The sequence below is a fragment of the Chenopodium quinoa genome, unplaced genomic scaffold (genome assembly GCF_001683475.1).
Source record: "Chenopodium quinoa cultivar QQ74 unplaced genomic scaffold, ASM168347v1, whole genome shotgun sequence".
NCBI classification, from domain to species: domain Eukaryota; kingdom Viridiplantae; phylum Streptophyta; class Magnoliopsida; order Caryophyllales; family Amaranthaceae; genus Chenopodium; species Chenopodium quinoa.
The window spans coordinates 1,590,674-1,618,494 of record NW_018743669.1 but is presented as its reverse complement, the minus strand read 5'-3'; the positions used below and the strand labels follow the sequence as shown (position 1 = coordinate 1,618,494).

Sequence of the window (27,821 nt, the reverse complement as noted above, 5' to 3'; positions counted from 1 at the left end):
GTATTTGAACATTTAAATTTGCACGTGGATTTAAGATGATGTTTTTGGGTTTGCACGTGGATTTAAGATGATGTTTTTGGGTGTATAGAAAAATTTAAGGTAATACTCATATTAAAAAATAAACGGAAAAAACACGTGCTGTGAATATTATTAACGGGGAAAAATACAAGTACACATTACGGAGTATTTTAAGTTCGAATCTTACCAATTGAGGATAATCGGAGGTGCAAAACAGAAGATCTATTTACCTCTACGGCTCAACCTGTACTTCAAGTGACTAACCTGCATACTACGTACAGTCATACACTAAACAATTGTTTCTAACTTGTTAAAAGTGTACATCATGTTCTTCATTCTCCTCTTTCTCTCTCCTCTAAAACACTTAAATTGTTTCCAATTTAGGGTTTTCGACTTGAAACTCTAAAATTGTTTCCAATTTAGGGTTTTTCAAGATACTGCATGCTAAAATCATTCATGAATCAAGCAAGCTAAGCTACTATGAGCAAGGCCCAAATCAAATCACTGGAAAATGATGATTTGATTTCCAGGTAAGGCTCAAATCCTCTACAATTTACTCCATTCACAGAAACCCTGATTAGGGTTTAAATTATTGTAATTAACCTGCAATCTTCTGATTTATCACAGGTAATTTATGGCTTTTCAACCACAATCTACCAAATAATCACAGGTAATTTCATCATCTTCATCTTCATCTTCATCACCTGTTCATCTGGTTCTGTTTAATTTTCGATATGAAATTACTTCATACCTATTGCAATTAGATTTGTAAAACTTGCATGAACATGACAACATATTTGAGAAATTCACCAAAAATTGTTCAAAACCCAAATTCAAATTATTGCAATCCTCAAAATCCTGATAATATTGAAAAGCAGCATAAATTAAGCAGTTTATTGTTTGCTTATTCCGACCAGATTGAGATAATTGTTTATGTTTTTCTCATGGAGGTTTACGAACCTCGAGGCCGATAAATTAAAAATGAGCTCTTAATCATAACAAAGGCAGACAAAGAAATCTGAGCTTTGTATATGGTAGTTTAAGAGCATAGCGCTTCCTCCTTAAGAACTGACATCCGCAGTGCCACTAGTACCCTCTGCCACTGATTCTCCAGATGCACCTGCAAGGTTGGGGGAAACATTATATCTTGAAACAAAGAATCAGTTGTAGCTTCTTCCTACTAATGTAGTTTACAAGATAATTAGGGTGAAAGATATTGTAGGTTTGACGTAAAACATTTTTAATGAAGAATGATTTTTCATGGAAAATGTATTTTTAAAACCAATATTACAAATTAGTTCTCCTATCTTTGTTTCCTTACAAGAAAAGGCTTGGTTAATGAAAATTGTACTACTTCTAGGCTGAAACTGTAGTCCATGAGTCTGCTCCACTTAAAGAAAATGAAAATAGGAGTGGAACGGTGAGGATGGATGAGAGAAAAGTAAAAAAAGATGTAAGGAGGGAGGAAAATGTGGCTTCCCTTATTAGGAAAATATTTTCATAATTGAGAGTGTTATTTTCCACTATTGGGTAAATAATTTTCCATCTCTTCACAAACCAAACAAATGAAAATGAGGGGTAATGGGAAAACATTTTTTATGAAAACCATCAAACAAAACACAACCAATGTGAAAGAACTTTAACGATCTAAACTTTTGAGCCTCTATTTATGGTAGGACAGAAATCAATTTCAACTGAAAGTGATTGTCCATTTCCATAGAAAATGCATGGAAGATTGGTTTTCCTTTGTTTGGATCCACGATGGAAAACTTGGAGGGAAAAGGAAAATTAGAAATGAAATGGAAGAGATAAAAGTGAGGATAGAGTTTGAAAGCCTGGAAGGTAAGTAATGAAGAGGAAGTGTGGCATACCACTCCCAAAAAAAAACTATTTTTCATAAATTTTAAACCAAAAAAAACCATTTTTTTTTTTTTTTCCAAAATTGATTTCCACCAAATTCTATATATTATGGTTCAAAACCCACAGAAATGTTTGTAATGATATATATTTTATTAAAAAATTAGTGATCATCATGCCAAACTTAGTGAATGAAGCAAGCAAAATGTCAAGTTTCAGAAATATAATTATGAAGAGAATTGTTAATCGTGTTTTTTCTGTACTATTTTCAAGTAAGGGTATGTGTGCAAGTGTATAATCTACCTATTATATGAGCAAATTTCTTACTTTGGTGAGTCCGAAACAAAGTGTTAAGTACTTATACCTATGCTTGCGTGTCGAGGATCTAGCATGATTACTTGAGGTGAAATGAAGTGTTCATTTAATATAGACTAGTAGTGTGAGGTATTTTATGAATGTCTTGGCAAAAGAATTAGATGATACTAAATCTTTATTACTTTATATTTATTATATTGACAGTTAGGTCTTTTGGGAGTCAAAGGGAGGGGAGAGTAAGGGATAGTTCTGGAAGAAAACTCCATGATTCTAAAGTAGATAGGCTTCCTCACTCCAAATTGTGAATGAACCACCAAATTCAAGGTCTGAAGGTATAATCCTTGCCAATAGGCTAAGCTTAGCTTGGTATTGTTTTCTAGAAGATGTCACATGAATCATGGGCGTATCTTGTAGAAGTTCTTAGCTATGATACATGATCTTGTTTCCCTATCTATACCATACAAAGTTTAATCAATGGTGATCTAGCATTTCTTTTAGCAGAACAAGCTATGATCCTGTAGCCTCTAGTTAATAAAATTACTTTAGAATCTAATCTCATAAACGTTACAAGGTGTTACTGTTCACAATTGAGCGGTTATTTCTCATTACAATAACGTAATATTAGATAGTGATTTAGTATACAAGATAACTGGATAACTATTGTAGGGTGTGAAGTAAAGACAACTCTACAGAGAAAACCACATTGTGAAAGAAACATTTTACGAGAGAACTTGAACAATTTAAGGCTACATGCCTCCATTATGATAGGAAGGATTTCATCTTTAGTAAAAAATGATTTTCCTTTGGTTGGTTCCTTGATTAAAAAGTTAGAAAGAGAGTGAAATCTGAAACTGAAAGGGAGGAGTATAAATTGGAGATAATTGAAGGTTGGGATAGAGATGAAATGTAGTGTTCCACTGAAAACATGGATAACTGGAAAACTATTGTAGGTTGTGAAGTAAAGACAACTCTACAGAGAAAACCACATTGTGAAAGAAACATTTTACGAGAGACCTTGAACAATTTAAGGCTACATGCCTCCATTATGGTAGGAAGGATTTCATCTTTAGTAAAAAATGATTTTCCTTTGGTTGGTTCCTTGATTAAAAAGTTAGAAAGAGAGCGAAAGCTGATACTGAATGGGAGGAGTATAAATTGGAGAAAATTGAAGATTGTAATAGAGATGAAATGTTGTGTTCCACTGAAAACATAGATAACTGGAAAGCTATTGTAGGGTGTGAAGTAAAGACAACTCTACAGATAAAACCACATTGTGAAAGAAACATTTTACGAGAGAACTTGAACAATTTAAAGCTACATGCCTGCATTATGGTAGGAAGGATTTCATCTTTAGTAAAAAAATGATTTTCGTTTGGTTGGTTCCTTGATTAAAAAGTTAGAAAGAGAGTGAAAGCTGAAACTGAAAGGGAGGAGTATAAATTGGAAAAAATTGGAGGTTGTAATAGAGATGAAATGTAGTGTTCCACTGAAAATATACTTTTCCTCAATTTTACAAACCAAATGCCAGAAAATCCAACCAAACACACTGTATTTTTTTTGGTTTTTAATTCAAAGAAATTTTGATAACAAAAAGTCATCATCATGCCAAGTCTAATGAATAGGAGCAAGCAAAATGGCCATTTAACAATGGGAATATTGATTATCGTTTTGTCTTTTGGAGTTAGGTACTTATGTAGTGTAGTGTATGTGTGCAACTGTGCAATTGTCAGAAATTACCCTTTTTTTTTATTGGAAAAAAAATCCTTATTTTGGTCTGAACTAATTCTCATATATTTATACCCATGCTTGCACGTCAAGATTCATTTACATTTTGGGATGAAATGAATTGTTCAATTAGCATAAATTGGCAAAGTGAGGTTTCTGAAATGGTGTCTTGGCAACAGGAATCAAATGATACTTCATCTTTATATCATTGGTGGAGTCAATTTTTTCTCTAGAAGATGTCATGTGAATTACGAGTGCATTTTGCAAAATTTCGTAGATATGCTACAAGATCTTGTTTTCCTGTTTGAAGCATTGAAAATTAAATTGGCGGTGGACTATTATTTCTCCCACCGCAACAAAATCTCTGTACTTACAACTAAGGAATCTAAGTTCCAACACTTCCAAGTAGTACGTCGATATATAAAATTGTTTTCTTGTATGCAATACTACTGACATAGATCGAAGGATAGGTTCTTTCAACAGTCGGAAGACAAATATTTCTGTACTTTTTTTTCGATTAAAAAAAAAAAAAATCTATACTTAACCAAGTAATGTAAGCGATACGGGTTATGCACAATTTAGGTGACAATGGTGAAAAGAAAAGCTAAGTCTCTCCATGTTGCAAGGCAGACTTACCCATGTCCTTTATCCTTTTAGCAGGAGGTTCATCTGTGTTTTTGTCTTTGCGTTCACCTTCACTTTGTCCACCCTTTTGTTTAGTATTTTCTGCCTTCCTGCTGTCATTTTCTGCATAATATGTTTGTTCACCAAATATACTCGACATAAACTGGGAAAAGTAAAAACTACTCCTTTTGTTCTTTAATGAAGCTCTTATCTTTCAATTTGGGATCCAGACCCACTTATCCACCCCAATTTTCCCTTTACTCCATCTTTGTAAATTTTTTTTCCCTATAATTTATTTTTAACTCTCCCTAAATCTCTATGCAATTAGTAGATGAAAACTTATTCTTTCTCAATTTTTTTTCTCTAATATACCTTAACATCGCCTATTCTGTATGTGCTTTTCTTGACTAGACAGATAGATTATCATGGAGTATATTTATAGTTTTTTGAGATGTATGAAAATTTTCTGCGTATGTGGTTCAAAACAAATGTCAACAATTTCTCTGTTGTCTAAATCTAAAGTTTGGATTCAAATTTAATGAGAGAAAGCCATCTCTAATAAGATATCAAAATCTGTAAAATCATACCAAACTTACCTTCTGGTGCAACTATGAAATGTAGCTTATTACTCATCCACCCAAATCGCATCAGTTGACCCTCTTTCAATTCCCTGGTCTCACGGACATGACCCCAACTAATGATTGAATAGCGATGGTCCCGATCTATCATTGTCAGAAAATGCTCTAAGCAATTTTCATCATCGACAACCCAGATATTTGCCCGGCCTTCTTGTAGCCTTTGTCTTATATTTTCAGGCATGTTTGGAACAATAAATTCATCAACTGAGTGTCGAGGCAAAACCAGTTGGGATGTTGTCATATCTGACTTAGTTAACGTCTTAGTAACCGGGTATTGTTCCACTGGTGCACAATTCAAATCAATAGCTTTCCTCATGATGAGCAGATTTGGGGAAGGCAAAAAGAAATTTGAGCAAGACTTCTGTATGGAAAAAAAATTAAAGGGAGAAAGACCAATCTATGAACATTCAATTTACAGCCTTTTGTAATTAGCTATTCAACTAGACAGTAAATACTTGGCTACATTATTGTTATTTCTTAGTTGCCTTCCTTTATAGTCAAATGCATTAATGAAAACTTTTAATATCTCCATATCTCAATTTTTTGATTTGCTTTGGTTTATTACCTTATGTGGGATATATTATTTAGCTATGACAATCCTCGTGTTTGATAATGTTTTCCTTTTCTGCATGAAAGTAAGTATAGCTTGTGTATTTTGTCAAAAAAATAAAATTAAAATGTGAGCATAATTAGTTGATCAATTGGTAGCAAATGTTTGACATGTATCTTATGATTGCTTCAATTTGGATATACGTAGTAATAGTTTCTTGAAAAATATTCCAATGCATTCTTATATCCACTTTGCTTTCACTTTAGCGTTAGAGAAAATGAAAACACTTTGCAATTAATTAGTAGAAATGCTTCTAGTACTTGTGAAATAAGGCTGATTAAATGAATTGGACCGTCTCAATATTTTTTTTTATTTTTTATTTTTTTAGTGGCCAAAGTTGAGTAACAGAAATGTGGCAACTTTGAGTCATTGACTGGCTTATTGAGTAACAGTGTTCCTTTTCATTTGCTGTTATCCAAATATAACTTGATATATTTGATAAAATATTTAGAACGTAAACGAAAAAAATGTAATATTGATAATTGATACAAAGTGATCATCAAAACTGCAGAGCTATTATATTTAGTGGAGTTATGTTGCTTGAAAGTCGTTTGATTGCTGCAGAAAACATGACAGGGCTCCTCATTTGCTAACTTGCAAGAATTCTCAGCTGCTTCGAGTTCTGTTGTCACATATCAAATTCCTGTATCTCAGGCTATGATGATGTACGTTGCTCCTGCCTCCTGAAATTTAAATCTGAGACTTTTGACATTCTGCAATCTGGGTTTCTGGGAGCATTTTCTTATTCTTTCTTTTCCTTCAGTCTTGGCTATTTGATTTTAATGTTTTAGTGTTCATGCATTGTGCTCCTGAACTATAATTGATACATATGTGCAAATGCAAATGTGTAAAGACTGTTGATTCTTAAAGAGATTAGTGTTTGACAGTGCCGGAGACTTGGGTGTATCAGGGTTGGCCAAGTGCACAAGATTCGTTGTATTTTTTTTTTTCTTAGCGGTTGTTTAAAGAACAAAGTGTATTATTCTTATAGCAAAAGTGTAACACAAAGTATTTATGTATATATATGATATATCCATTCAGCTTACTTACATTCTTGAATACTCGTTATATTTCAGGGCTGGGTTTTTATCCCGGTAATGGTTACATGGATTGAAAACCTGAGCAATCTTTCTGCTGGACTGCATTCAAATTTTTTGGTATGCTAATGCCAAGATCCTAACCAAAGAGTGCATATTGAGCCTTTTTCTCATGATCATAATGATCTTTAGAATCAGTTTTTCCTTTTTTGTGTGATATTGTTTCCTTTTATTGTGGATACTATGAATTATTGGTGCTGAGGTGGTGAACTTATCATACAATTTTTTTTTTTTTAAAAAGGGAAAAAATTTACCATCAGAAAAATAAAATAAAATTGCAGGTAGTTATGAACTAGTATAATACCCGTCAAAAAAAAAAAAAAAAGAACTAGTATAATAGATTAGTGTCAGTAATGGCTGTTAATGCCCTTTAGTGATTATCAAAGATAAACTTAGAATTAGCAATTATTATTGATAAATTTTCAGACCATATATATATATATATCAGAGTTCACCTGAGAGTAACCAGTTGTATTAAAAGTTACACTACTCATCCATCATAAGCTTGCTAGGTCCATTAATGTATAGAATTAATGGTTATAAGCTAACATTGACAATTAATTTCACATTCTAATAATTTAAGAGGTTAAAAGTTGATCAGAAGGCCCCTATAGCTCAGTGGTAGAGCGTCATAAACTGAAGGTCTGTAGTTCGATCCAGCATGGGGGCAATTTTATTAATCTTTTTTTTTTTTATTTATTTTGAAAATACTTAGCTACGAGTATATATTAATCAAAAAATGTGCATGGTCAAAGACTCAAAGTGATATTAGTAAAAATATATATAGTAAAAAAATGTGCATGGTCAAAGTGATATTAGTAAAAAAATACATAGTCAAAGTGATCACATTATTCACAAGAATATGCATTTTCAAATTAAGCACATGAATAGTGCAAAATTAAGATACTTAATGTAAGTACATGAATGTAGTGATATATATTAGTGAAAATATATGTGGTCAAATTTAAGTAATCACATGAATATGCTTTGTCAAAACAAACACATGAATATGCATTATCAAAACAAACACATGAATAGTGCAAACTTATTAAGACAGTCAAAGTAAACACATGAATATGTTGTTATTATGCACAATCAAAATAAGGATGTGTCTTGTGTCAAAAAAAATAAGGATGTGAAAGCCAAAAATTAGACGGCCACAATAAGCACATGAATAGTGTAAAAACAAGAATGAGAATGAATTATATGTTAAACTAAACTATTATTATTCCAAACATTTACAATGGGCAAAGATTAGAAGTTTTTTTTTTTTTTGACAAAGAAGATTTTGTTATCCATATCACTATCACAAGCAATAAATGGTTGCCACATCCTCAACTCATATGCCAAATTAACCAGAAAATTAAAATTTTCCCTATCCAAATATCTTAGCCACATATCCCAAAAAAAAAAAAAAAAAAAAAAAACTTCTAATCTTTGTTTCCAATTGACAAATTATTTGATCAACAATAATAATGGAAGCAGTAGTAGCTCAATCTCTGTCCTACACAAAAATTTCCAAGCCTTTAATAAGAAATTGCTCTACTTCAACTTCAATTTCTCCCACATTTTTACAATGTGAAACTTCTGCCTTTTCTTATCAATCTGTTCAAAATCTGGGTTTAAAAAGGCTAAATTTACAATGTGTTAGAATCATCAATTCATTCCCAAAAAAGAAATTTGGAGTTGTATATGCTTCTAAAGGTGACACTTCTCCTGCTAATGTTGTTCAGGGCTGGGTTCTTGAACCTGTAGGTCAGTAACTTATTATAGTGTTCACGTTTTAATATATAATTTTTATTATTCCACGGCCTAGAAGAAGTTGTCACATTGTCCTAAATCCGAACCCATAGTAAATTATGTATTGATATATTATACTAGCGGAGTTATATATTGGTTGTAACATTTTTCTAAATCCGAACCCATAGTAGATTATGTATTGATATTTTATATCAGCGGAGTTACTTTTATAATCTCCCCGATATCTTTTTTTTTTTTTTAAAAGTAAGGCGTGATTTATGTATGGTATGTGTTGCAGGAGATGGTGATTGGAAACATATAGGTTTTAAGGTACCAATGCCAGGAGCATATGAAATTTTCTCTGTAAGTTGATAACTTTTATTTTATTATTTCACCATTTTACTTGTTTATGTAATTTTAAATATGATGATACATTAGCTAGGGTACTCATATTATGGTGTCAATTGATCAGAGTGATGAGATGGTGATTGGGAGAGAGCCTCAGAAAGCAGATTTGGTAATTCCTGTTGCCACAGGTATATATATATATATATTTTTTTTTAAAAAAAAAACACGAGCACGAGTATTATAAGTTTTTTATAAAATTAAAGTAACACGTAGTCTACAGTCACAGAGCATGAATTACTAAAATAGAAGTATTGTTGTTACAATTCATAAATGACTCGTGTTATAGTAAATAACTAAATATTGAATCTACGGAGAATAGTTAATTCGAGTACTTTGAAGTATGAATTCTCATTCATTCTTATATGAAATTATGTTTGTAGTAGATAAATAATGTTCAATTTCATTGATCTTTCAATAGATTACCAATTTGATCATTATCTTGCATATACCAAATACATAGTGTTTAGACATTGTCATATATAAAAAGTGTAGGAGTTTATTTGCTAAATATAGCTATATATGTGGTTGGAGTTGCAGTTTCTGGGATGCATGCTCGAATTCAGAACAAAGAAGGAAGTCTCTACATCAGTGACTTAGACAGCACAAATGGAACTTACATCAATGAAAAGCGAGTACAACCCGGTTTTACAGCAGTCGTACCTCCTGGAAGCTTGCTCACATTCGGTAATTAACTAACTAATACTATTACAAGCATGCTACAATATAGACAACATGTATCATAATCAATGTGTTTAGCAGTAAGCAATGCACTTATGCACTAGATATGATAATGAGTTGCTCGAGTTAAGTTTGGTCAAAACTCGAATGGAGTTTGAATTCTAGTCAGGGTCTTTATGAGTTTAGCAGAACTAACTTGAACATGCAGGTTTAACAAGCTCTTCAATGAGTATACAAGTATTTCTCCAAGGAACTTATTTAACTTTTAACTTAAAATGAATTAGCCAAAGCAGTACATATATAAATAGGTTGCAACTGCTTGAATTCAAGTCTAGCTATTATGAATTAAGCAGAGTTTTTATTTGAATTTGTGAGCACAAGTTCAACTTGAATTGAACGCGACTGAGGATATAGTCCCCTATTGATTAACTCATGATTCTGATCCTGCTAGCAAGGAATAACAGTCCCCTATTGATTAATTTTCTAATCATATATAGGATTGTGTAGATATATAGCTTGGTTAACTAAATGCTGAATTCTTATACTGATTTTGGCAGGGGATACTCATCTTGCAATTTTTCGAGTTATGAAGGTTGAAAAAACTCTAGAGAAAGAAGTAGATGAATCTGAAGAGAAAACAGAAATTGAAGGCAAAGAAGCAGCTGCTCAACCAGAAGCTACAAACTGAGTTCTTGGTTATGTGAATTTAATTGTATTGTTAAGTGACACATTATAACCAAAAATTCCCAGCTAGTATAGTCCACCTTTTATTAGGGGATTTTGCTATAAAAAAATTGTAATGGGTGCTAATGTGCTATAATATTTTTTCAGGAAAAAAATAATAATTAATACCAAATAGATTGTCTTATTGATTTCTTTCCTTTATTGTCATCATCTCATTTTAGTATTGAAAAATATACTCCATAGTATTTAATCACTGATGCACAACCGGTTCAAACCAATGTAGTTCAGGTAGGTCTTGGATCATACTTTTGGCATGATCATCCAATCTTCAAGTTTATGAATTTTATGTTTTAAGTTTTGACAAAGTTTTTGAACCTTTAGACCGATAAACAACCCAACTTTTGTTAGAAATAACGGCAATAACCTCAACTTTTACGTTGAACCAGTTTCACCAAAAAAGTAAAAATGATCTAAAACCGTTCACTTATTAATACTTAAACATTTCAATTTAAGTCTTGTTCGATTTATCTCAATAAACATTATAATATATCAAATTTTTATATAATCAAAATTTATTTCAAGTAATAAGTAATTCGTAATTAGATTTATAAGTTTCACACCGTCACATTAACAAACATACACATTCAAAACGGCGCAAAGGAACCCTTTGAAATTTGTAAATAACCAACCAACCACTTTTTGTATTTTTTAGAATAAAGGTGATAGAATAATCAATCTTTTTAGTGAAAAGGGAAAGTGTAGTGGGCGCATGAACCCACGAATGGTGAAGCGTATAGTTTGGTAGAGTCAAAACAGTTTAAACCAAACACGATACCTCCATTAACAACCCACCATTGTTGTTCATCTCAAACCCCTTCATTCAATCCCACCTTCTTCCTGATTTCACACAAAATACCCAGAAATTGATTCATCATTTTTCTCAGGAGAGGGGAAAAAAAGAAAAGGAGATTTAATCACTTAATTGGTTAATCATGGATTCCTTGCAGTCTCACAGAAATGAGATTATAGGCATTTCTGTTGCTCTTGCTGCCATTGGTGTTGGCTCTGCTTATTATTTCTATCTTTCCAACAAATCTAAATCCAAATTCAAAAGTACCCTTCTTTTTCCCTTCAATTTCTGCGTTTTTTTGTATATTTTGATGATTTGCTGCTATTTCTGTTGTTTAATTGACTATTGTTCAGTTATTAATTCTGGGGTTTTCATTGATTATAATAACTATGTTGTTGGGGATGTTTTTGAATTTTCATAGGTTATAATATTGAATTTTGGGAATATAATAAATTGAGATGATCAGCTGCATCATGAATAAAATATTTAAAATATATTGGTTGGATTCTCTGGGCATAAACAATTCTGGGTTCCTTAGATATGTACTGGAAAATAATTTTGTTAATGACTAGAAGATTTGGATACTTTGACTTGTGAAGTAATGATTCTAGGGCTATTTTAATCAAAAATATTTTATGTATTTCTGGAAATTCTGGTTGATCTTGAGAAACTAAGGGACTCTAATGGTTAAAGTTAAATACTGGAACAGTGGCATTATGTATTATATTAGTATACATTTAGCCCAAAGTGGATTGGTCAAGATTAAAGATGTTTTGATGATGACATAAATGTAGGGGTGATGGTGATAAAAATGTAGGGGTGATGTAGTAAGTTTGATGATCCTTAATGCTTGATCAAACTATCATATAAAAACAATGCCAAAGCCTTTATACCAAACGGATTGGGTCAGCTAATCAGGCTCTCGACAACAATGTTGATCTTGATGTTTTAATTTCATATGTGTAAGGTCACTTAAAGTTGTACTAGTGACTTTAATTGAGTTGCAAGATTTAATTTGATGTGTAGTATTTCATTGTGATCCTTTCTAAATGTTTAAATTCAATTTCACTGTATTGTGTTATTGATGATAATTGTTGTGTTAGGTTGCTTGGACCCTGAAGCGTTCAAGGAATTTAAGCTTGTGAAACGGACTGAGCTAAGTCATAATGTTGCGAAATTTAGATTTTCTCTTCCTTCACCAGATTCTGTGTTGGGTCTTCCAATTGGACAACATATAAGTTGCAGGTTTGTGAGCTTTGTACAATGGCATTATATGAGTATGATGACCGACAAAATTGAACATATTTATCTTAGAACTTTAAGTGCTTATATGTGATATTGATCATTGTTGATGCAGAGGAAAAGATGCTAATGGTGAGGATGTTATGAAAGCTTATACACCAACTACGTTGGATTCTGATGTTGGCTATTTTGAGTTGGTTATAAAGGTATGCCAGTATACTTGATGCAATAGTTAATGACTTGATCCAATACCTCTTTTAGCCTTGCCTTGTAGTTATTGCATTGTGTTGTCTCCAATTGGATCTAAAATAGGTACCCTATGATTTCTAGATGTATCCACAAGGAAGAATGTCGCACCATTTCAGAGAAATGCGTGAAGGTGATTACTTGTCTGTCAAGGGCCCCAAGGCTCGTAATCCTATCATATATTATTCCAAGATATATTTATGGTACCCCATGCACCATTAGTCTTCAATCTGGGGTTTCAGTGATTTTACTTGAACTAATTAGAATTGTGTACCATGAAAAACTTGCTTGATTGTCTAGCTGTTTACTATGGATGTATTTTAGTTACCAATATGGTTTTGCTTATATTGCAGGGACGTTTTAAGTATCAGCCCGGGCAAGTTAGAGCTTTTGGTATGCTTGCTGGAGGTACAGGAATTACTCCAATGTTTCAGGTCTGTCAGTGTGGTGTAAAATGGAAGATTTACTACTTTTTTATATACTCAGAAATGCAATAATTCCAGCTATATCCAGAAATGAGCAAGTCACTTTGTTTCATGATATATTTTGTATATTGTTAGGTTGCTAGAGCCATATTAAAGAATCCAAGTGACAAGACCAAGGTTCAGTTAATATACGCAAATGTCACGCATGATGATATTCTTTTGAAGGTAATTCCAACATTCATTTGTTTTTCATTACTTTAATTAGTTTCTCTTATGGTTATCACTTTGCTTATACCCAATCTTTATAAGTTAGATACAGTATTATCTCTTCTGTATATACGCTGTTTGGGTCCAATTTAGTCCAATTGGGCCTAGGCATTAAATGATCCAATTAAAAGCCCAAGGTCAAGGTTCAACTCTCCAATTGTGCTAAAGTCAAAGGTCAGCCCTCAAAGCAAGCCAATTGGGCTAAGGCCCAACCTCTCCATGTATGAAGAGGTATAAAAGCCATCAATATTCATACATTCATATTCATTCACAGATTGATTCACATATTCACATACATTCTCATATATTCTCATATATTCAAGCAAAGCCTCAAGCAACTAATTCTCTTGCATAGTGTTCTCTTTCTACACATTGTACTGACTTTAGCATCGGAGGGGCCTTCCTCGGCAACACCCCCGAGGCTAGTTTACGTGTGTTTACTGTGCAGGAAACCTTCGGCCCAACATAACTTGGACCGAATCCAGTCTTCTCCGTTTCAGCGGACCTTCGGCAAGGTCCCATTGTTTTCACCCGAAACATACGCTGTCTTTTCTTATAATGTGTGATTGCAAGAGTTTTCAGCTCATTAAACTGCTTCCATTTATAATTTGTTTTTTTTTTTGTATTGCAGGAAGAACTGGACAATTTTGCTCACAGTTTCCCTGATCGATTCTCTGTTTACTATGTCCTAAACGAGGTATTAGATTTTATTTATTTCTGCAACCTTGTATCACACTAAATGAACCCTCTTTCACTCTACAACTGCAGATCATTGCTTGATTGTTGACTAATATGGTATTAATGACTCATTGATTATTTTCTAGTATCACGAGTATATATACATGTTCATGCCGTCTTCATTTGTCAGGCAGATATGTCTTAAATTGTCAGGCATAATTGGCTTGAGCATGCTTAATTGTGCTTGTTTTTTATTTTATGTTTTTATTTTAAATGATTAAGCTAAATAAGAATGTTGATACAGGGGACCTTGAAAAATATTAACTATGGCGAAAGAGGTCAATTTGCTCAAAAGAGGTTGGTTTGAAATTTGGTAGACTAGTGGACTCTCCAGAGTTTAGTAGACTGATTTAAGAAAGCTTATCTAGGGCACATTAAGTAATATATACTGCAGGCGATTATATATCATATATCTAGATACTAATTTGATTATCATTGGTCAAAATCTGAGAATGGAAATTAGCATAGGAGCTTAAGGGTTGCTATGTGTGGGGTTGAGTAATTTACAACTCACAGGACTCTCGTTTTCTTGCTGACATTGGTGGCTATCAAGCTCAAAGTTGGTATGAAAAAGTTGTACAAATAGGGTGGTCTATTATTTGGTTAGTAATGCTGATGATTCATATAGGTTAGTAGTGACTAGTGAGTCGAACATTCAGTTTCCATTTGTTGACTTGTTCCTGTCCTGCATTTTCCATTTACAAGCCTTGCTTAGTTGGAATAAGAGCAGGACTTATCTCATTTTGGTGAGTAAACAATCATTTGGGAATCACGGTAAATGTAGCTATCACTTATTTGTAATATCTCATTGAAGAAGCACTCAGCATTGATTTTGACATGCATAAATATTATTACAGTACATTCATGTAAAAATGGCCTGTGACTCTGTTGTGGCACTGAGCATGGTATACCGTTCAGGAGTTTGTTCTAGAAGTATCTTTAGTCTTGTGTATTACTAGTATTACTACTGGTGCAAGTATTTTTAAAGATGCGGTTCTAGTAGGCATTGCATGTTGATACTAAGGACTAATATTTCGTAAATAAAATAGGAAAGGTTTTCTAATATACAAATGTTTTGTCCTCCTTAGCCACCTGAAGAATGGAGTGGTGGAGTTGGTTTCGTATCTGCAAAAATGATTCAAGATCATTGTCCTGAACCTGCCTCTGATATTCAGGTAGACCTTTGCTAATCTCTAATGCATCTCCTACCCTCAACTCCTCGTAGAATCCAACGTTTCAATACTAATGAGTAACAATGAATTGTCATCAGATCTTGAGGTGTGGACCACCTCCAATGAACAAGGCCATGGCTGCTCATCTCGAAGCTCTAGGATACACTTCCGAGATGCAATTTCAGTTCTAAAACTACCTATACCATTTATTCTCTCATTTTTTTTCTTATTCGGCCCCTGCCATGGGACATATATTGTTCTACAACATCAATTTTTTGCCATCAAGGTCAAAATAGTTGTAAGATGCAACACTGATGACTTGATGAGCCTCATTCTGGATGCTACTGCAGATACTTGTATTTGGTTAAACCTTTATTATTCTTCTGTTTAACTTTTCTATAAACAGTTTTTAGTAGGCTGTCATATGCAATTTAGGTTGGACTATTGACTTATTGAGCATGTAATCAGTTGAAGAATCAAGGAACGTGTACACTTTGTTTTAGTTAAAACATTGTACTATCAATTGTGATTCCTCATAATCCTAATTTTTCCCACTATTTTTGACCCTATCCCATTAAATAGTCCATAATTTCATGAATGGCCAAGACAAAATTTATGAGAAGTTGATCATTCGAAATTGATCCTACTTTATTACGTAATATAAATTTTGTTTGAAAGTAGATGTGATTTATCTAAATTGGCTTTTACATTTTTTACAATCAACTCAAACCAAACTTGATTCAACAGATTCCTTTGCTACCTCTAATCATCCGATCTTATACAAATCTCACTAATTGTAATCCTCCGATTTTATACAAATCTCACTAGTCGTAAATAAGCAAATGTTATTCAATAAGTAGTACACAACTTGAAGCTCGCCATTTGGTAAGCAATGACAATTTCATTTTAAAGTTCGTTTACTTCACCAACAAAAAAACTTCACAGTAATTTCATACAAATTATCTCTCGTGCCAATTATAGTAACATTTACATAGTATATCACACGCCCAAAACGTCTCGATAAATTAGTATTATAACATACACCGGCGGGGCGGCGGGTGTGGTGCATTCGGCCTGCGGATGCGGCCGCGCATGGTAAATCGGTAATCATTCAACTTGTCATTTGAAGGCAAAGGAGGAGAGAGAAAATCTCATTCCTTTCACTCTCTCTCTTTCCTGGTGAAGTGCTAATACAACTTCCATTTCCATGTGAATTCTCTAACCTCCTTCGTTCTTCTCTCTCTTCCCCAAGCTCCAAGATCACTCCAATGGCGTCTTCAAACTACCACAAATTTCCCTCTTCTTCTTCCTCACTATCATCAACAAAATCATCTTCATCATCTTCATACATCCCACTTCACAAAACCCAACTCCCTCCTCGGATGCAACCATTCTCTCTCTCTCCTCCACCGCCATCTTCAAAATCCCACCACCATAAACACCTTCTTCTCATCATCTCTCTCTCTCTCCTCCCTTTTCTTCTTTACTTTCTCTCTCTTTACCGTTCTCTTCATCTTCTTCCTTCTTCTTCTTTTGGCATTGTCGTCGACATTTCACTCTCTCGCTCTCAAATCTCTGTTTTCCGATCTCTAAATGAGGTTTCCGGCAACCCCTTTTCCGGCGAGAACTCTGATTCTTTCTGGGTTGATGCCGGAACTTTGAAATTTTCCGGGCAACCCAAATTGGCGGGTCGGGTGTTGTTCAAATTGATGGATTTTGCCAAGGAGAAAATCCCCAATTATGAGTGGAAATTTAGTAAAGTTCAGCTTATGATTATGAGTGATTTGGTGGGTGATGGAGTTGAGGAGAGAGAAAGGATTTTGGAAGAGTGTCGTCGGGTTTTGAGATCATCTGGGTTCATGTTTAGGGATGATTGGGCTTCTGTTTTGAAAGGTATGGAATTATTTATTCATTTTAATTATTGGGTTAATTTTGTTTGCAGATTTAGTTTGATGCATTTTCATGATTTATGCTAGTTTGAAGACATGATTATTGTGATTTATGATCTAATTGGTTGAAGATGAATGCAGTTTAGTAGTGTTTTTGAGAGGTGGGATGTTTTTAATTTGCAACATTGTTGAAATTTGATCATGTAACCATGAATTTTCTGTTGCTTATAGTTATCAATATTCTCTACTGTTCAATTAATGCTGAATTATTACTGCTAGTTAGATTATTGTGTGCTTCTTGAAAGCCTGAAAAGAAGCAATTGTTGAAATTATATGTCTTTAATGAAAATTAACTTATTGATTTAAAGTGAATAGAGCAAGAGACTAGTGAGAAGTATGCAATTCCATAATGTTTTAGAGGCACACTGATGATTTTGGTTGAGTTGATGTGCTCGGTAATAATCCGTAGTTTTTTAGTGGGAGATGCAGAAATTGTGATCTTGTAACTATCAACTATCAAACCTAGGGAATGTAAAAATGTAGGGTATATAAGCTTACAATCTTGCATAGATGCATCTTGAGTTTATTTTCTATTTGAGAGAATGGCATGCTATTCCATGATATCTGTTGCTTCAGTTAGTTGTTTGTGAGTTGATAATGTAGATTTTATGGCTTTTCGGATTCTTATTGACGTGTAATTGATTGCAAATTATTGGAACTTGAATACTTTTGTGGTCATGCTGTTGGTATGATCTTACACTTCATCTTTTATTTAAATTTTTTCTTTTATAGCTAAGTCTACCGTAGAAGAGATCTGGCAGTTTACTTGTTTCTGTAATAGGCTCATGCTGTGATCTTTCTTCACGTGCATGATACATTAACAGTTTATTATTCACAATTAGGAAGTCTGTTAACGTTTTTAGCTCAAATTTTTTAAAAATACCTCAAGGTCCATCACATCTAGGCACCCTTTATGCTGATCTCTGAGTTGTACTCCAATCATTCTTGCTCTGAAACGATAAAAGGTTTCAAATCTAACCATTACTTATTCAGTTGTATTAGAAATGACAGTTATTCAATGGTTTCTAAGTCCGTGTGACACAATCTGGGTGCAGGTCAAGACGAGGGTCTTTATTCTTGGCTGGCTGTAAATTATGCCCTCGGCTACCTAGGCAATAAACCTGAAGAAACAGCTGGAGTAGTTTCGTTTGGAAGTTCTGCTATGCAGGTTTTCTTTTTGTTTTCACTTCTCATACCCTCTCTTTTTCTTCCTGTCTTTTGACCTGCCTCTATCTGAGTGCTTGTGCAAAGTAACAAGTGCATAATTCTATTTCTGCTGCATAATTAGGTCTTGGCACTTGATCTTTAGTCCATGTAATGAACCAATCTCTTGCTGCTTAACTTGTAATGTTGTGCATGTTCTCCTCCTATTTCATTACTAATAACGGCTAAGTTTTCCTTAATAAGTGATGTATCTAAAAGAGTTCTGATAATCTGTTTTTCTTTTAACTTAAAGTTATTATTTTTTTTTATGTTTTTATTATTATTTTTTTTTTTTGGAAAAAAGCACTTGTGAATAATTTTCAGCAACGTCTCTTCTTTCAAGTGACTGTTATCTCTTAGTCTTTTGATGTGAGATGGAAACATAGATACATAGCTTTGTTAAAACACCGAGTTAAAGATACTTATTGTACCAGCAACAAGACCTGGCTATGGGCTCATCTTAGTAGTGCTGCTTTAGGGTTTCTTTATTCGAAGCAGTGGAACATCATAAAACTGTCTGCGCATGTATTGGATTACTATGAACTGGTAACAAAAGTGGTAGGCTGTGATATCTTCTGAATTAGCTTACGTCATTCTGCATTGTTATTGAATTAGTTAAATTTGTTTGCAGGTCTCTTTTGCTAGCCCTGAGACTCCACTATCAGAATCCTCAAGAGTTATCAGGTTCGCAGGAGTTCCTTACAATCTTTATACTCAAAGTCTGCAGCAGTTTGGTCAGGTGCCTTTCATGGATATTATTTCATTATGTAATAGGATGAAATTCTTGAAGTCTGTGGAACTTTAATTGTTTATAAATGGTTTCAAGGAAGGTTAATTTTAGAGATCTATCTGGATGGTTATGTCTTATATATTTTACCAAAACTGTAGTATAAGCCGAAATATAAAGTAACCTAAGACATTGATATAAGTTCTATACCCGTGTTCTAATTTTTTTTTCTATTCTCATTTATTTGGCCATTACTTTGGATTTAGACTTATAGCTTAACTCTACCTGGGATAGGGGATGGATAATTTCCACATTATGTGGAGTATGTGCAGTAAGAATATGACTTCTCTTCTATTAACATACAAATTTGTGGATTACTGGATGCAGGATGCAGTTTGGAAAAAGTTTCATGAGCGGAGTGTTCCTAACTTGGTGTCATGTAAGTTTCAGATTGATACTGTTTTGCCTTAATGCTTTTTAATGTGTCTCCTCCATGAACAGTATGAAAATAAAATCAGAACATGTTTGATTCTACTGGGTAATTTCTCAGCTTGAATTAGTATGGACTCAATCAATCAATGCATTTAATTGCTCCCTCTGCTTTGCTTGTGAAGTAAATCAATGTCTTTTCAATCAAGGTCAGCCTGATGGGACTACCTTCTTTATTTAAATTGGTCCTGAAAACCTATCAGTGGGAGCCTGGAAAAAGTCTCTAGTCAAGGGTTTGTTTGGTCAAACCTCATGAAGGTTGTCATATCAATATTTTAACTGTCCAGGCCTTGAGGAGGTTCCAATTAGAATTTTTATGAAATGTATAGAACTAATTATTTTTTCAAGGAGGAAAGACTTACTAATAGAGTACTACATAATTTTGTAATAACATGTTTTTGATATAGTTTAGGGTAATGAACCTATATTAAACCCTTCGAGTTATTTATGATACAACTAAATCTATGAACAAGTAACTTTATTTAGGGGGAAATGGGGTATAGGCAACTAATTCTTGATTTTCTGTTCATTACTTACTCACTTATAGATGACTAAACTAGTGATTAATAAAAAGTAAGATTTTTTTTTATATTGGTAGGAATGGTAGGGGGAGTGGGCTTATGGCTTACAATGGAAGATGCATTGGTATCATAGACGATTGTATGCTACAATTTTTTGGTCAATATCTTTTTGGAAACTATTTAAATATATGAAATTGCCAGTTCTAGAAAGCAAGCAACCTGTATGTTCCAGAAATTCATGTCACATATTTATCTTAGTCTCAAGGTTTGCCCAAATGGCACATGTTATCTCAAAAGACTTCAGGTCTTGGATTAGGTTTTCTAGGGTCTAAGGTTACAAAGGTTTTCTAGTTACAAAAAATGAATTTGAACCCAAAGATGAAGGATTCTTGACACCTTTATAAGGACCTTGGGATGCCAAGTTGTTGATATAAACAACCATCTCAATGCAACATAATTTCTAAAGCCACATAGCTTAACCAAACTCATTATTGAACTATTCTTTTTTAGGCCAAACTCATTTATTGAACTTTATAGTCCTCTTGATAGGCCTCTTATAGTTCCAAAACAACTTATATGAACCCAGTGGACACCCCAAACGTTCATTTTAATTTTAAAATTTTTATCGGAAATTGGCCTGGAAGTGTGGATTATAGCCTTCAATTTGGACATTTTTTTTTTATTTTTTCAGCCCCGAAAAGGAAAGAGGCCGAGGTGATTCCCACGAACCCCATGACACCTCAGGAAGCCATTTGGGTGGTTAGAATGCACACTTTGCCTTTAAACTGTCAATTTAGCCATTTACCCATACACCGCCCTTCATTAACTCAAAGCTGCTATAGGCCTTTATTTGACTGACTAGTGGTTATATATGATTTTAAATAACATTACATGACCCTAGAATGCATTGCCCATCATCCCGAGAATTTTTGACACTAGCCCTTCATTTTTTGACAAATTCGACTTTTTCGGACTTGGGAAGGAAAGTGGTTGTGGTTCTTCCTATAGACCCCACGACACCATGAGAGGCCATTTGGGTGATTGAAATTGTCCACTTAGTCTTTAAACCGTCAATTTAGCCATTTATGTACACATCTCACTTAATTAACTTAAGCCAGCCACTTGCCTTTATGTGACCTAATAGTGGTCATATATGGTTTCTAACAACGTTATATGATCCCCAGATGCAATCCTTACAATCCTAGATTTTTCAACACCAGTCCCGAAATTTCCTTAAATGTTCCGATTTTGTGTATTAAAGCCTTTATTTTCGGACAATTTTCAACTATTTCAGATTTGAAAGGAAAGAGGTCGGGGTGCGGCCATATAGGTGAATTAATCTATGCACATTGTCTTTGAACTTCCAATTTAGCTGTTTATGTACAGTGTACACACCTCCCATCATTATCTTAAGGCCGCCATGGGCCTTATGTGACTGGCTAGTGGCTATATTGGGCCATATATGGTTCAAAACAAAAAGTAAATGATCCAGGGATGCATCCCTTACAATCTTGAGATAGGCACACCTAGGCACATGGCATTAGGGGTTATGCTCTTTTTGTTCAATCCTCAAAGAAATACTCTGTTTGAATAGGCACACCTAGGCACATGGCATTAGGGGTTATGCTCTTTTTGTAGTCCAGACGAAGCGATTGTGATGAAGTGCAACTGAGGTGCACAGAGGCACGCCTAAGGCTCCTCCTTAAGGGAAACAATAGTTTTTTCACAAAATTTATAATTACATGCGCTTTGATGAGGCTCTCTTAAGGCGCAGGGAACTCTAAACCTTTTTTACATTGGCCGACTCCAGGGAATTTTTTGCAAAATTGTAAATTAAGTCCTTCAAACCTTTCCATGATCAGGTGGAAAATGTTGACTTGATATGGAAAACTTGCATGGATTCATCTAATAATGGTCATTTAGCCCCCATACTTATCCCATAAGTTGACTGCCCTTACAAAGTTGAGAAGCCCCTTAAGATCATACAATTTCCACCTAATCTGTACAAATATAATGTTTATTGTTGCTAGAAAGTTAGGTCTTATCCAAGACATGCATGCTAACAGTGGTGAGAGTCTGTAATACTTCATGTCAAATATATCATTATTAGTATTTGTAATCCATTTGTGAAATTTCACTGACAATATAAACTAATTACTTATCATTATAGTGGAGAGGCTGTCATCAATCGGCTTGTGATGGCCTGCTAGTAATAAATAGATCAAAATCTGCTTAACTTCATGATAAGCATCATCAATTTTTTTATTTTTAATGTATTATTATCAAATCTACAATTTAGGGTGTTGAAGCGAGATAAATAAATATTGTGCGTTTTTTGAACTTGGTGTATAACTATCAATTAATTTATTTTGCAGCTTCACTTAATAGTGAAAGATCCATGCCTAATCCTTGTTATCCCAGAGGATTTGAATTGACATCACAGGCGAGTGATGAGAATCTTTTGAAATCCCATGCCACAGGGAACTTTTCTGCTTGTAAATCTGAACTTACCATGTTGCTGAATGATAGGAAAGGTACTTGTTCTATTGTGCAATACATCCTTAGTCTTGTGATTTTCCCAAATTGCTTAATTATTTTGCTATGATTAGAACATATTGGAGCTGAAAATGGTTCTATGTCCTTGAAGTTTCCTGTAGTGATGTTTTGACTCTTTATATGGGCTGTATGATTTTGTAGGCTCTGCCTCTGAATAGATGTAGTTGCTCCCCTTGGCTTTTACTAGTTCCTTATCTCAGCTGAACTGCCTGCTAATTTTCTTAATCCCCTTGACTTGATTATTATGTTGGCCCAAACATTGAAATTCAGCTGTTTTGCAAGTTTTACTATAAACATGTTAGTATGTTACAAAAAATAAAAATAACTAAATAAATCCCCATGCACAAAGTCTTAACTCATAAATAAGAGTTCCATTCAACATTTAAAGTTACCAAGGTGCATGACTATTGAGAGTGATGACCCTTTGATAGCCAGAATACTCATCCAATTAAAGAAGCCAAGAAGTACACCTCAAATGTGCTTTTTGTTGCCAAATTACAGCATACAACTTTGGCCATGCTATTGACAAAGCCTGGTTTATACTACTGTATTTGTAATTTGTAACTGATTGAAAACTTTGTTACAGGGTCCTCTGAAGTAGATATTAATTTCATGTGTTTGGCGTAGCAACTTTCTAATGTCTTGACTAATGCCCAGGAGAAATGTTTGTTTTTTCTGTAGGAAAATGCACTCATGCACCATGCGAGATGATGCCTACCATTTTTAGTGAGTTGGAAAATAAACCTCACCCGCAGCAAAGGTTCTATCTTTCTTCCCAGGTTTGTGTTTGACAAATCACTAGGAATATCTGAGGGAACATAGATGAAAAAATTTATGGTGAGAAAATTATCTTCTAACTCCCTGTATCACGTGGTAAGGAACAAATGATGATAATCTGAAATCAGGCTTCTAAGAAATTAGGAATTTGATAATCTCAGAAGTAATATGCTTCTCATTAACCACACTGTGTTGTTACATTGTGTTTGGGCTAATAAGCTCTTTACTAGGGAGTTAAAAAATCAGTAATCAGAACAATTTGTACATTGTAATATTTAATTTTTAAGAAAAAAGAAAAAAAGAGATCATGATATAAGATTCTTATATTGCTAATGCCTAATGAGGGGGGTACATGGTGGAATAAAATGAAATGACAGGTATATTTTGTTGCAGTAGAACAGTGCTTTATTTTTCTATTTTGTTGCTGGCAGTTTCGAGGCTTAGTTCTAAAGGCTTCTATATCAGAACTGGAGTCTGTTGCACAAAATTATTGCGAGGATGACTGGGACAATCTTAAAAGAAAATTTGATATTGATGGTGTAGAACTGTCAAGAAGTTGTTTCTCATATACATTCATGGTGATCTTGTTACGCAACAGTTTTGGCATTCCATTTGATGAGAAGAGGTATGCTTCCATATCTGGGTCTTCTCATAGAAATTAGAATTTGTGCTCGTCAGGCTTCATACTTTTCACCTGAAAATCCAGTATTTGAACAATTTCGAACTTGTTGAAACTGTCAGAACCTATTTGAACTTATATACATCCTAAAAATTTACCTATAGGTGAAAAGAAAAAAATAAGGAAAATGTTAGTGTAATGAAATTCATTGCCTGCTGGTCAATTTTAATTAGTGTAATGAAATTCATATTGACTTCTATTACCTTTTTTGGAGTATTTATTACTTGTATTAAGCTAATTCCTATAAGGAAAATGTTAAGCTTAGCCCTTTGGACTATGGGATGTTCTCTAAATGTTGCAATACTTTTAATATATAAATATTCTGAAATAAAGCATGATTATCACTAGATTCTAATCTGATGTTTTTTCTGGAAAAATATTATGTGCTTATTCATAGCTCTGTTGCACCTTTGTTTCTTTTTCTTGCAATGACCCCCAAAACAATCCTCTTTCATTAACTGTGGTATAGAAGGGATGTACTGATGCCTATGTATTTTCAAGCTGATTTATTTACACATGCTGGTTATACAGAATCGAGTTTGCAGCAGGAAGCACTCCTGTTGATTGGAGACTTGGAGCCTTTATTTCCCAGACAATCATGGAATCGTTTGACAGTATCACAGAACATTATGATACGCATATTGTTGAGAATGAGTCTGTCACCTACTTCTTGTTTGCGGTTCTTATAGTTTTTGTTCTTCTGGCCACATTCTTTGTAATGAAATTGCGAAAACCACAGTTTAAGACAATATATGACCTTGAAAAAGGCCGCTATATTGTTACACGTGTACCTAGATAGATACCATTTGTTTCTATTCTTGTAATTGATGTACCATTTCAGTTCTTTGTACAGTTAGCCAAGGAAATCAAAGCATTAAGATACTACTGCTATCTTTTTGGGTTCACATCTCTCTGCCCTATTTTAACATAAATGTTAGTACCTTTTTCTTTTTGATAGTCAAACATTGCAACACATTGTTCTGGTGCTATGGTCTGTTGTAAGCATTTAAAAATCATTGCCAAAGTAGTACAAGTTAGGCAAATTTATGACAAAATCATGCGTTCGATTTACTAAAAGGATGTCCATTGCAACAAAACAAAACAAAGGATCAAACATTTGACAAAAGTTCCATTCCTTTTTTCCCTAGGTGATTACACCTAACTAAACTACCAATAGTATTCATTGCCATCTTAGTATCTTCCCAAGGATTTCCCTTTGCTAATTTCTTATACAAGTAACTATCAAATGTCATCCTTTGAACATACTCATCCCCACACAATTCCACCAATGCTTCTCTACTTGTATCATTCCCATAAAATACCTTTTGTAACACATTCAAAAACCTAAATGTACTCCTATACTCTCCATCCCACTTCCTTAAATACTCCCTCTTCAAATCTCGTTCATTAATCATGTAAGTACCTCCCTCCGACGCCTCCACCACGGCCTGCCCACACATTCGACCCGACTTTGCGGCAAAGTATATCCCCTCGCCCGAACACTTGGTCACGTAACCCGCCGCATCCCCAACAAGAGCAACTCGGCCTCGCACCCGCACGGGCCTCGGATGTTCCGGTATTGGGTGGGCCTCCACCTTAAAGACCCGACCTCCGCGAATCTTGGGCCCAGCCCGAGCCCGAATCCCATGTTGGAACTTCTTAATATCCGACTTGGACTTAACCGTGCCGGTCCCCACCGCCACGTGGTCACATTTCGGGAACACCCACCCGTAAAAATCAGGCGACACGTCATCACCCACGTACATCTCAGCAAGATCTCTATAATACTCCATCTCCTCCTCCGGCAGCTTGATCCTCTCCTGAAAAGCAAGGGCATACTCGTAATTTCCCGCCCCGATCGACTTCGCCACCTGGCTGTGGACCCCATCTGCACCAATGACAACATCAACGGCAACAGACTTCTTCGACCCGCCCACATTGTAATGGATCACATACGGCCCACTATCCAAATGGGCCGGAAGGTCCAACCTAGTAACAAGCCCAGTAATCAAACGGGCCCCACTAGCCTGGGCCTTGGCCCGCAAAAACGAGTCAAGCACCTCACGCCGAGTCATAGCAATAAACTCACTCGGCAAAAGAGTCTTACCAAAGTCAACGCAAAGGTTCGAAGGAGAGAAGATTCTCATGCGCGTGACTTCACGGTCAACAATGTCGCGTGGGATCGAAAACTCGTCCAGCATACAAAGCGGAATAGCACCGCCGCAAGGTTTCGAACCCGAAACGTTTCGCTCGAACAAAAACGTTTCAACGCCGCCGGTGGACATCGCTTCGGCGGCGCAAGCTCCGGCGGGTCCGCCACCAATGACGGCGGCGCGTAGCTTGCGTGTGCCGGAGATGTGGAGGTTGGAAGGTGGTGGTGTGTTGTTGGAGTGTTGAGGAAGGTGAGCAGAGATCGAAGGAAGAAAGGGGAGACGGAGAGATGATGCCGCCATTGATGATTTCAAAGTTGTGTGTTTTGATTGTTAATGGTGATGATAATAATGAAGGGTTAATTATTTTAAGTAGGTGATTAAGTGAGTGATTAAGTCAGTAAGCATGTGAAAGGGAATATTATTAAATTTTTAAGTGGGTGATAAAGTTAAATTACCAACTTTGGAATCCGAACCCACGCCTTCCTAGATGATGTGCAAGGGGTATAACCGGTATAGCATATTTACAGTCTTTTATTTAAAACTAGATGATGTACGAGCCATGCTATGTTTACTTTTTTCAGCCTATAAGAACTACAACGACGATCCGTTGAGGAATGAGGATACGTACTAGAATGGGGAGAGAGTAGAGATTAATGAAGCTGGTGGTGTACCTTCTATTTTAGGAAACATGGCCAGCTAATCTAAATCAATTAGGGCAGAGGGTGAGGAAATCTTTCTGATTTTTGATAAGCAGACCTACTTTGATTGCCTCAACTATAAACTTTCTTGCATGTTGTAATGTTGCAGTTGTAGTCATATTATCTCTTAGATTTGGCCAGATAAGTGGGCGCAAACTTGAGTATGCCCAATCATTTGATGTACATGTTAAAGTCTTGTATGTGGTGATCTCTTATGTGAGTCGAAAATCATTACTCCGTATGTTAGTAAATATTGTTTAAACGTTTTGTTTAGGCAAAATTTAATTCATCCTAGCTCATTCCTAAATTTTTGGACTCACCGCTTATTGCCGTATTGGTTAATATGAACATATAATAATATCTAATTGTTGCTCTAAGTGAAATTGGTTCTGTCCATTTAGACTTGTTTACTATGACAAGATTTGCAGTGGCCAATCAAATGTATAATTATGAATTAACAATATTATTAGCAGAGCAACAAATCAAATATGACATTAATGTAACTAATCACGGTACTCTGTTAAATTTTGAACTACCTTGTCGCTCGGAAGTATTATTATATTATATGCCCTACTATTAATATTAGTTCCACCCTATATCCGAGTGTATTATTATAACCCTCTCATATCATTCTTTTTTCTGTTTTATTTATTAATGAGTTCCAAAGAAATGTACTCCATAGTTTACGTTACCAATATACAATACATAAGTTGGGCTACACAATCCTAAACAATC

At 34.7% G+C, this 27,821-nt stretch overlaps 4 protein-coding genes and 1 long non-coding RNA gene across 8 annotated transcripts; 4 read left to right on the top strand and 1 right to left on the bottom strand.

Annotated features, from left to right (window-relative positions):
• Window positions 1–249: 249 nt before the first annotated feature.
• On the top strand, window positions 250–6,836 carry LOC110683516. 2 transcript variants are annotated; one of them, XR_002503624.1, is made up of 3 exons: window positions 250–548; window positions 646–688; window positions 6,299–6,836. It is a non-coding gene; the product is annotated as an uncharacterized LOC110683516 (long non-coding RNA). The 2 variants fall into 2 exon arrangements; XR_002503625.1 differs by having other exon boundaries at window positions 255–548; window positions 6,352–6,836.
• Window positions 6,837–8,144: 1,308 nt separating this feature from the next.
• LOC110683515 lies at window positions 8,145–10,578 on the top strand. Of its 2 annotated transcripts, none has more exons than XM_021859906.1 (5): window positions 8,145–8,639; window positions 8,923–8,987; window positions 9,097–9,160; window positions 9,564–9,716; window positions 10,268–10,578. In XM_021859906.1, exons 1-5 carry the CDS (start codon window positions 8,360–8,362, stop codon window positions 10,396–10,398), a joined length of 693 nt encoding a protein of 230 aa, XP_021715598.1. In that variant the 5' UTR covers window positions 8,145–8,359; the 3' UTR covers window positions 10,399–10,578. The 2 variants fall into 2 exon arrangements, with proteins under 2 accessions (XP_021715598.1, XP_021715599.1); XM_021859907.1 differs by having other exon boundaries at window positions 8,152–8,639; window positions 9,570–9,716.
• Window positions 10,579–11,120: 542 nt separating this feature from the next.
• On the top strand, window positions 11,121–15,891 carry LOC110683514 (NADH--cytochrome b5 reductase 1-like). 2 transcript variants are annotated; one of them, XM_021859904.1, is made up of 9 exons: window positions 11,121–11,507; window positions 12,348–12,489; window positions 12,602–12,692; window positions 12,817–12,894; window positions 13,086–13,166; window positions 13,293–13,382; window positions 14,056–14,121; window positions 15,251–15,337; window positions 15,433–15,891. In XM_021859904.1, the coding sequence occupies exons 1-9, from the start codon at window positions 11,387–11,389 to the stop codon at window positions 15,523–15,525; spliced, it is 849 nt and encodes a 282-aa protein (XP_021715596.1). In that variant the 5' UTR covers window positions 11,121–11,386; the 3' UTR covers window positions 15,526–15,891. The 2 variants fall into 2 exon arrangements, with proteins under 2 accessions (XP_021715596.1, XP_021715597.1); XM_021859905.1 differs by lacking the exon at window positions 12,817–12,894.
• A 363-nt stretch (window positions 15,892–16,254) lies between these two features.
• On the top strand, window positions 16,255–25,140 carry LOC110683512 (probable apyrase 6). The gene is made up of 8 exons (XM_021859902.1): window positions 16,255–17,227; window positions 18,339–18,451; window positions 19,118–19,225; window positions 19,601–19,652; window positions 22,599–22,757; window positions 23,461–23,558; window positions 23,988–24,181; window positions 24,767–25,140. The coding sequence occupies exons 1-8, from the start codon at window positions 16,603–16,605 to the stop codon at window positions 25,032–25,034; spliced, it is 1,617 nt and encodes a 538-aa protein (XP_021715594.1). The 5' UTR covers window positions 16,255–16,602; the 3' UTR covers window positions 25,035–25,140.
• An 83-nt stretch (window positions 25,141–25,223) lies between these two features.
• Window positions 25,224–27,339, bottom strand: LOC110683513 (geranylgeranyl diphosphate reductase, chloroplastic-like). The gene has a single exon (XM_021859903.1). The coding sequence runs from the start codon at window positions 26,686–26,688 to the stop codon at window positions 25,345–25,347; it is 1,344 nt and encodes a 447-aa protein (XP_021715595.1). The 5' UTR covers window positions 26,689–27,339; the 3' UTR covers window positions 25,224–25,344.
• Window positions 27,340–27,821: the final 482 nt, after the last annotated feature.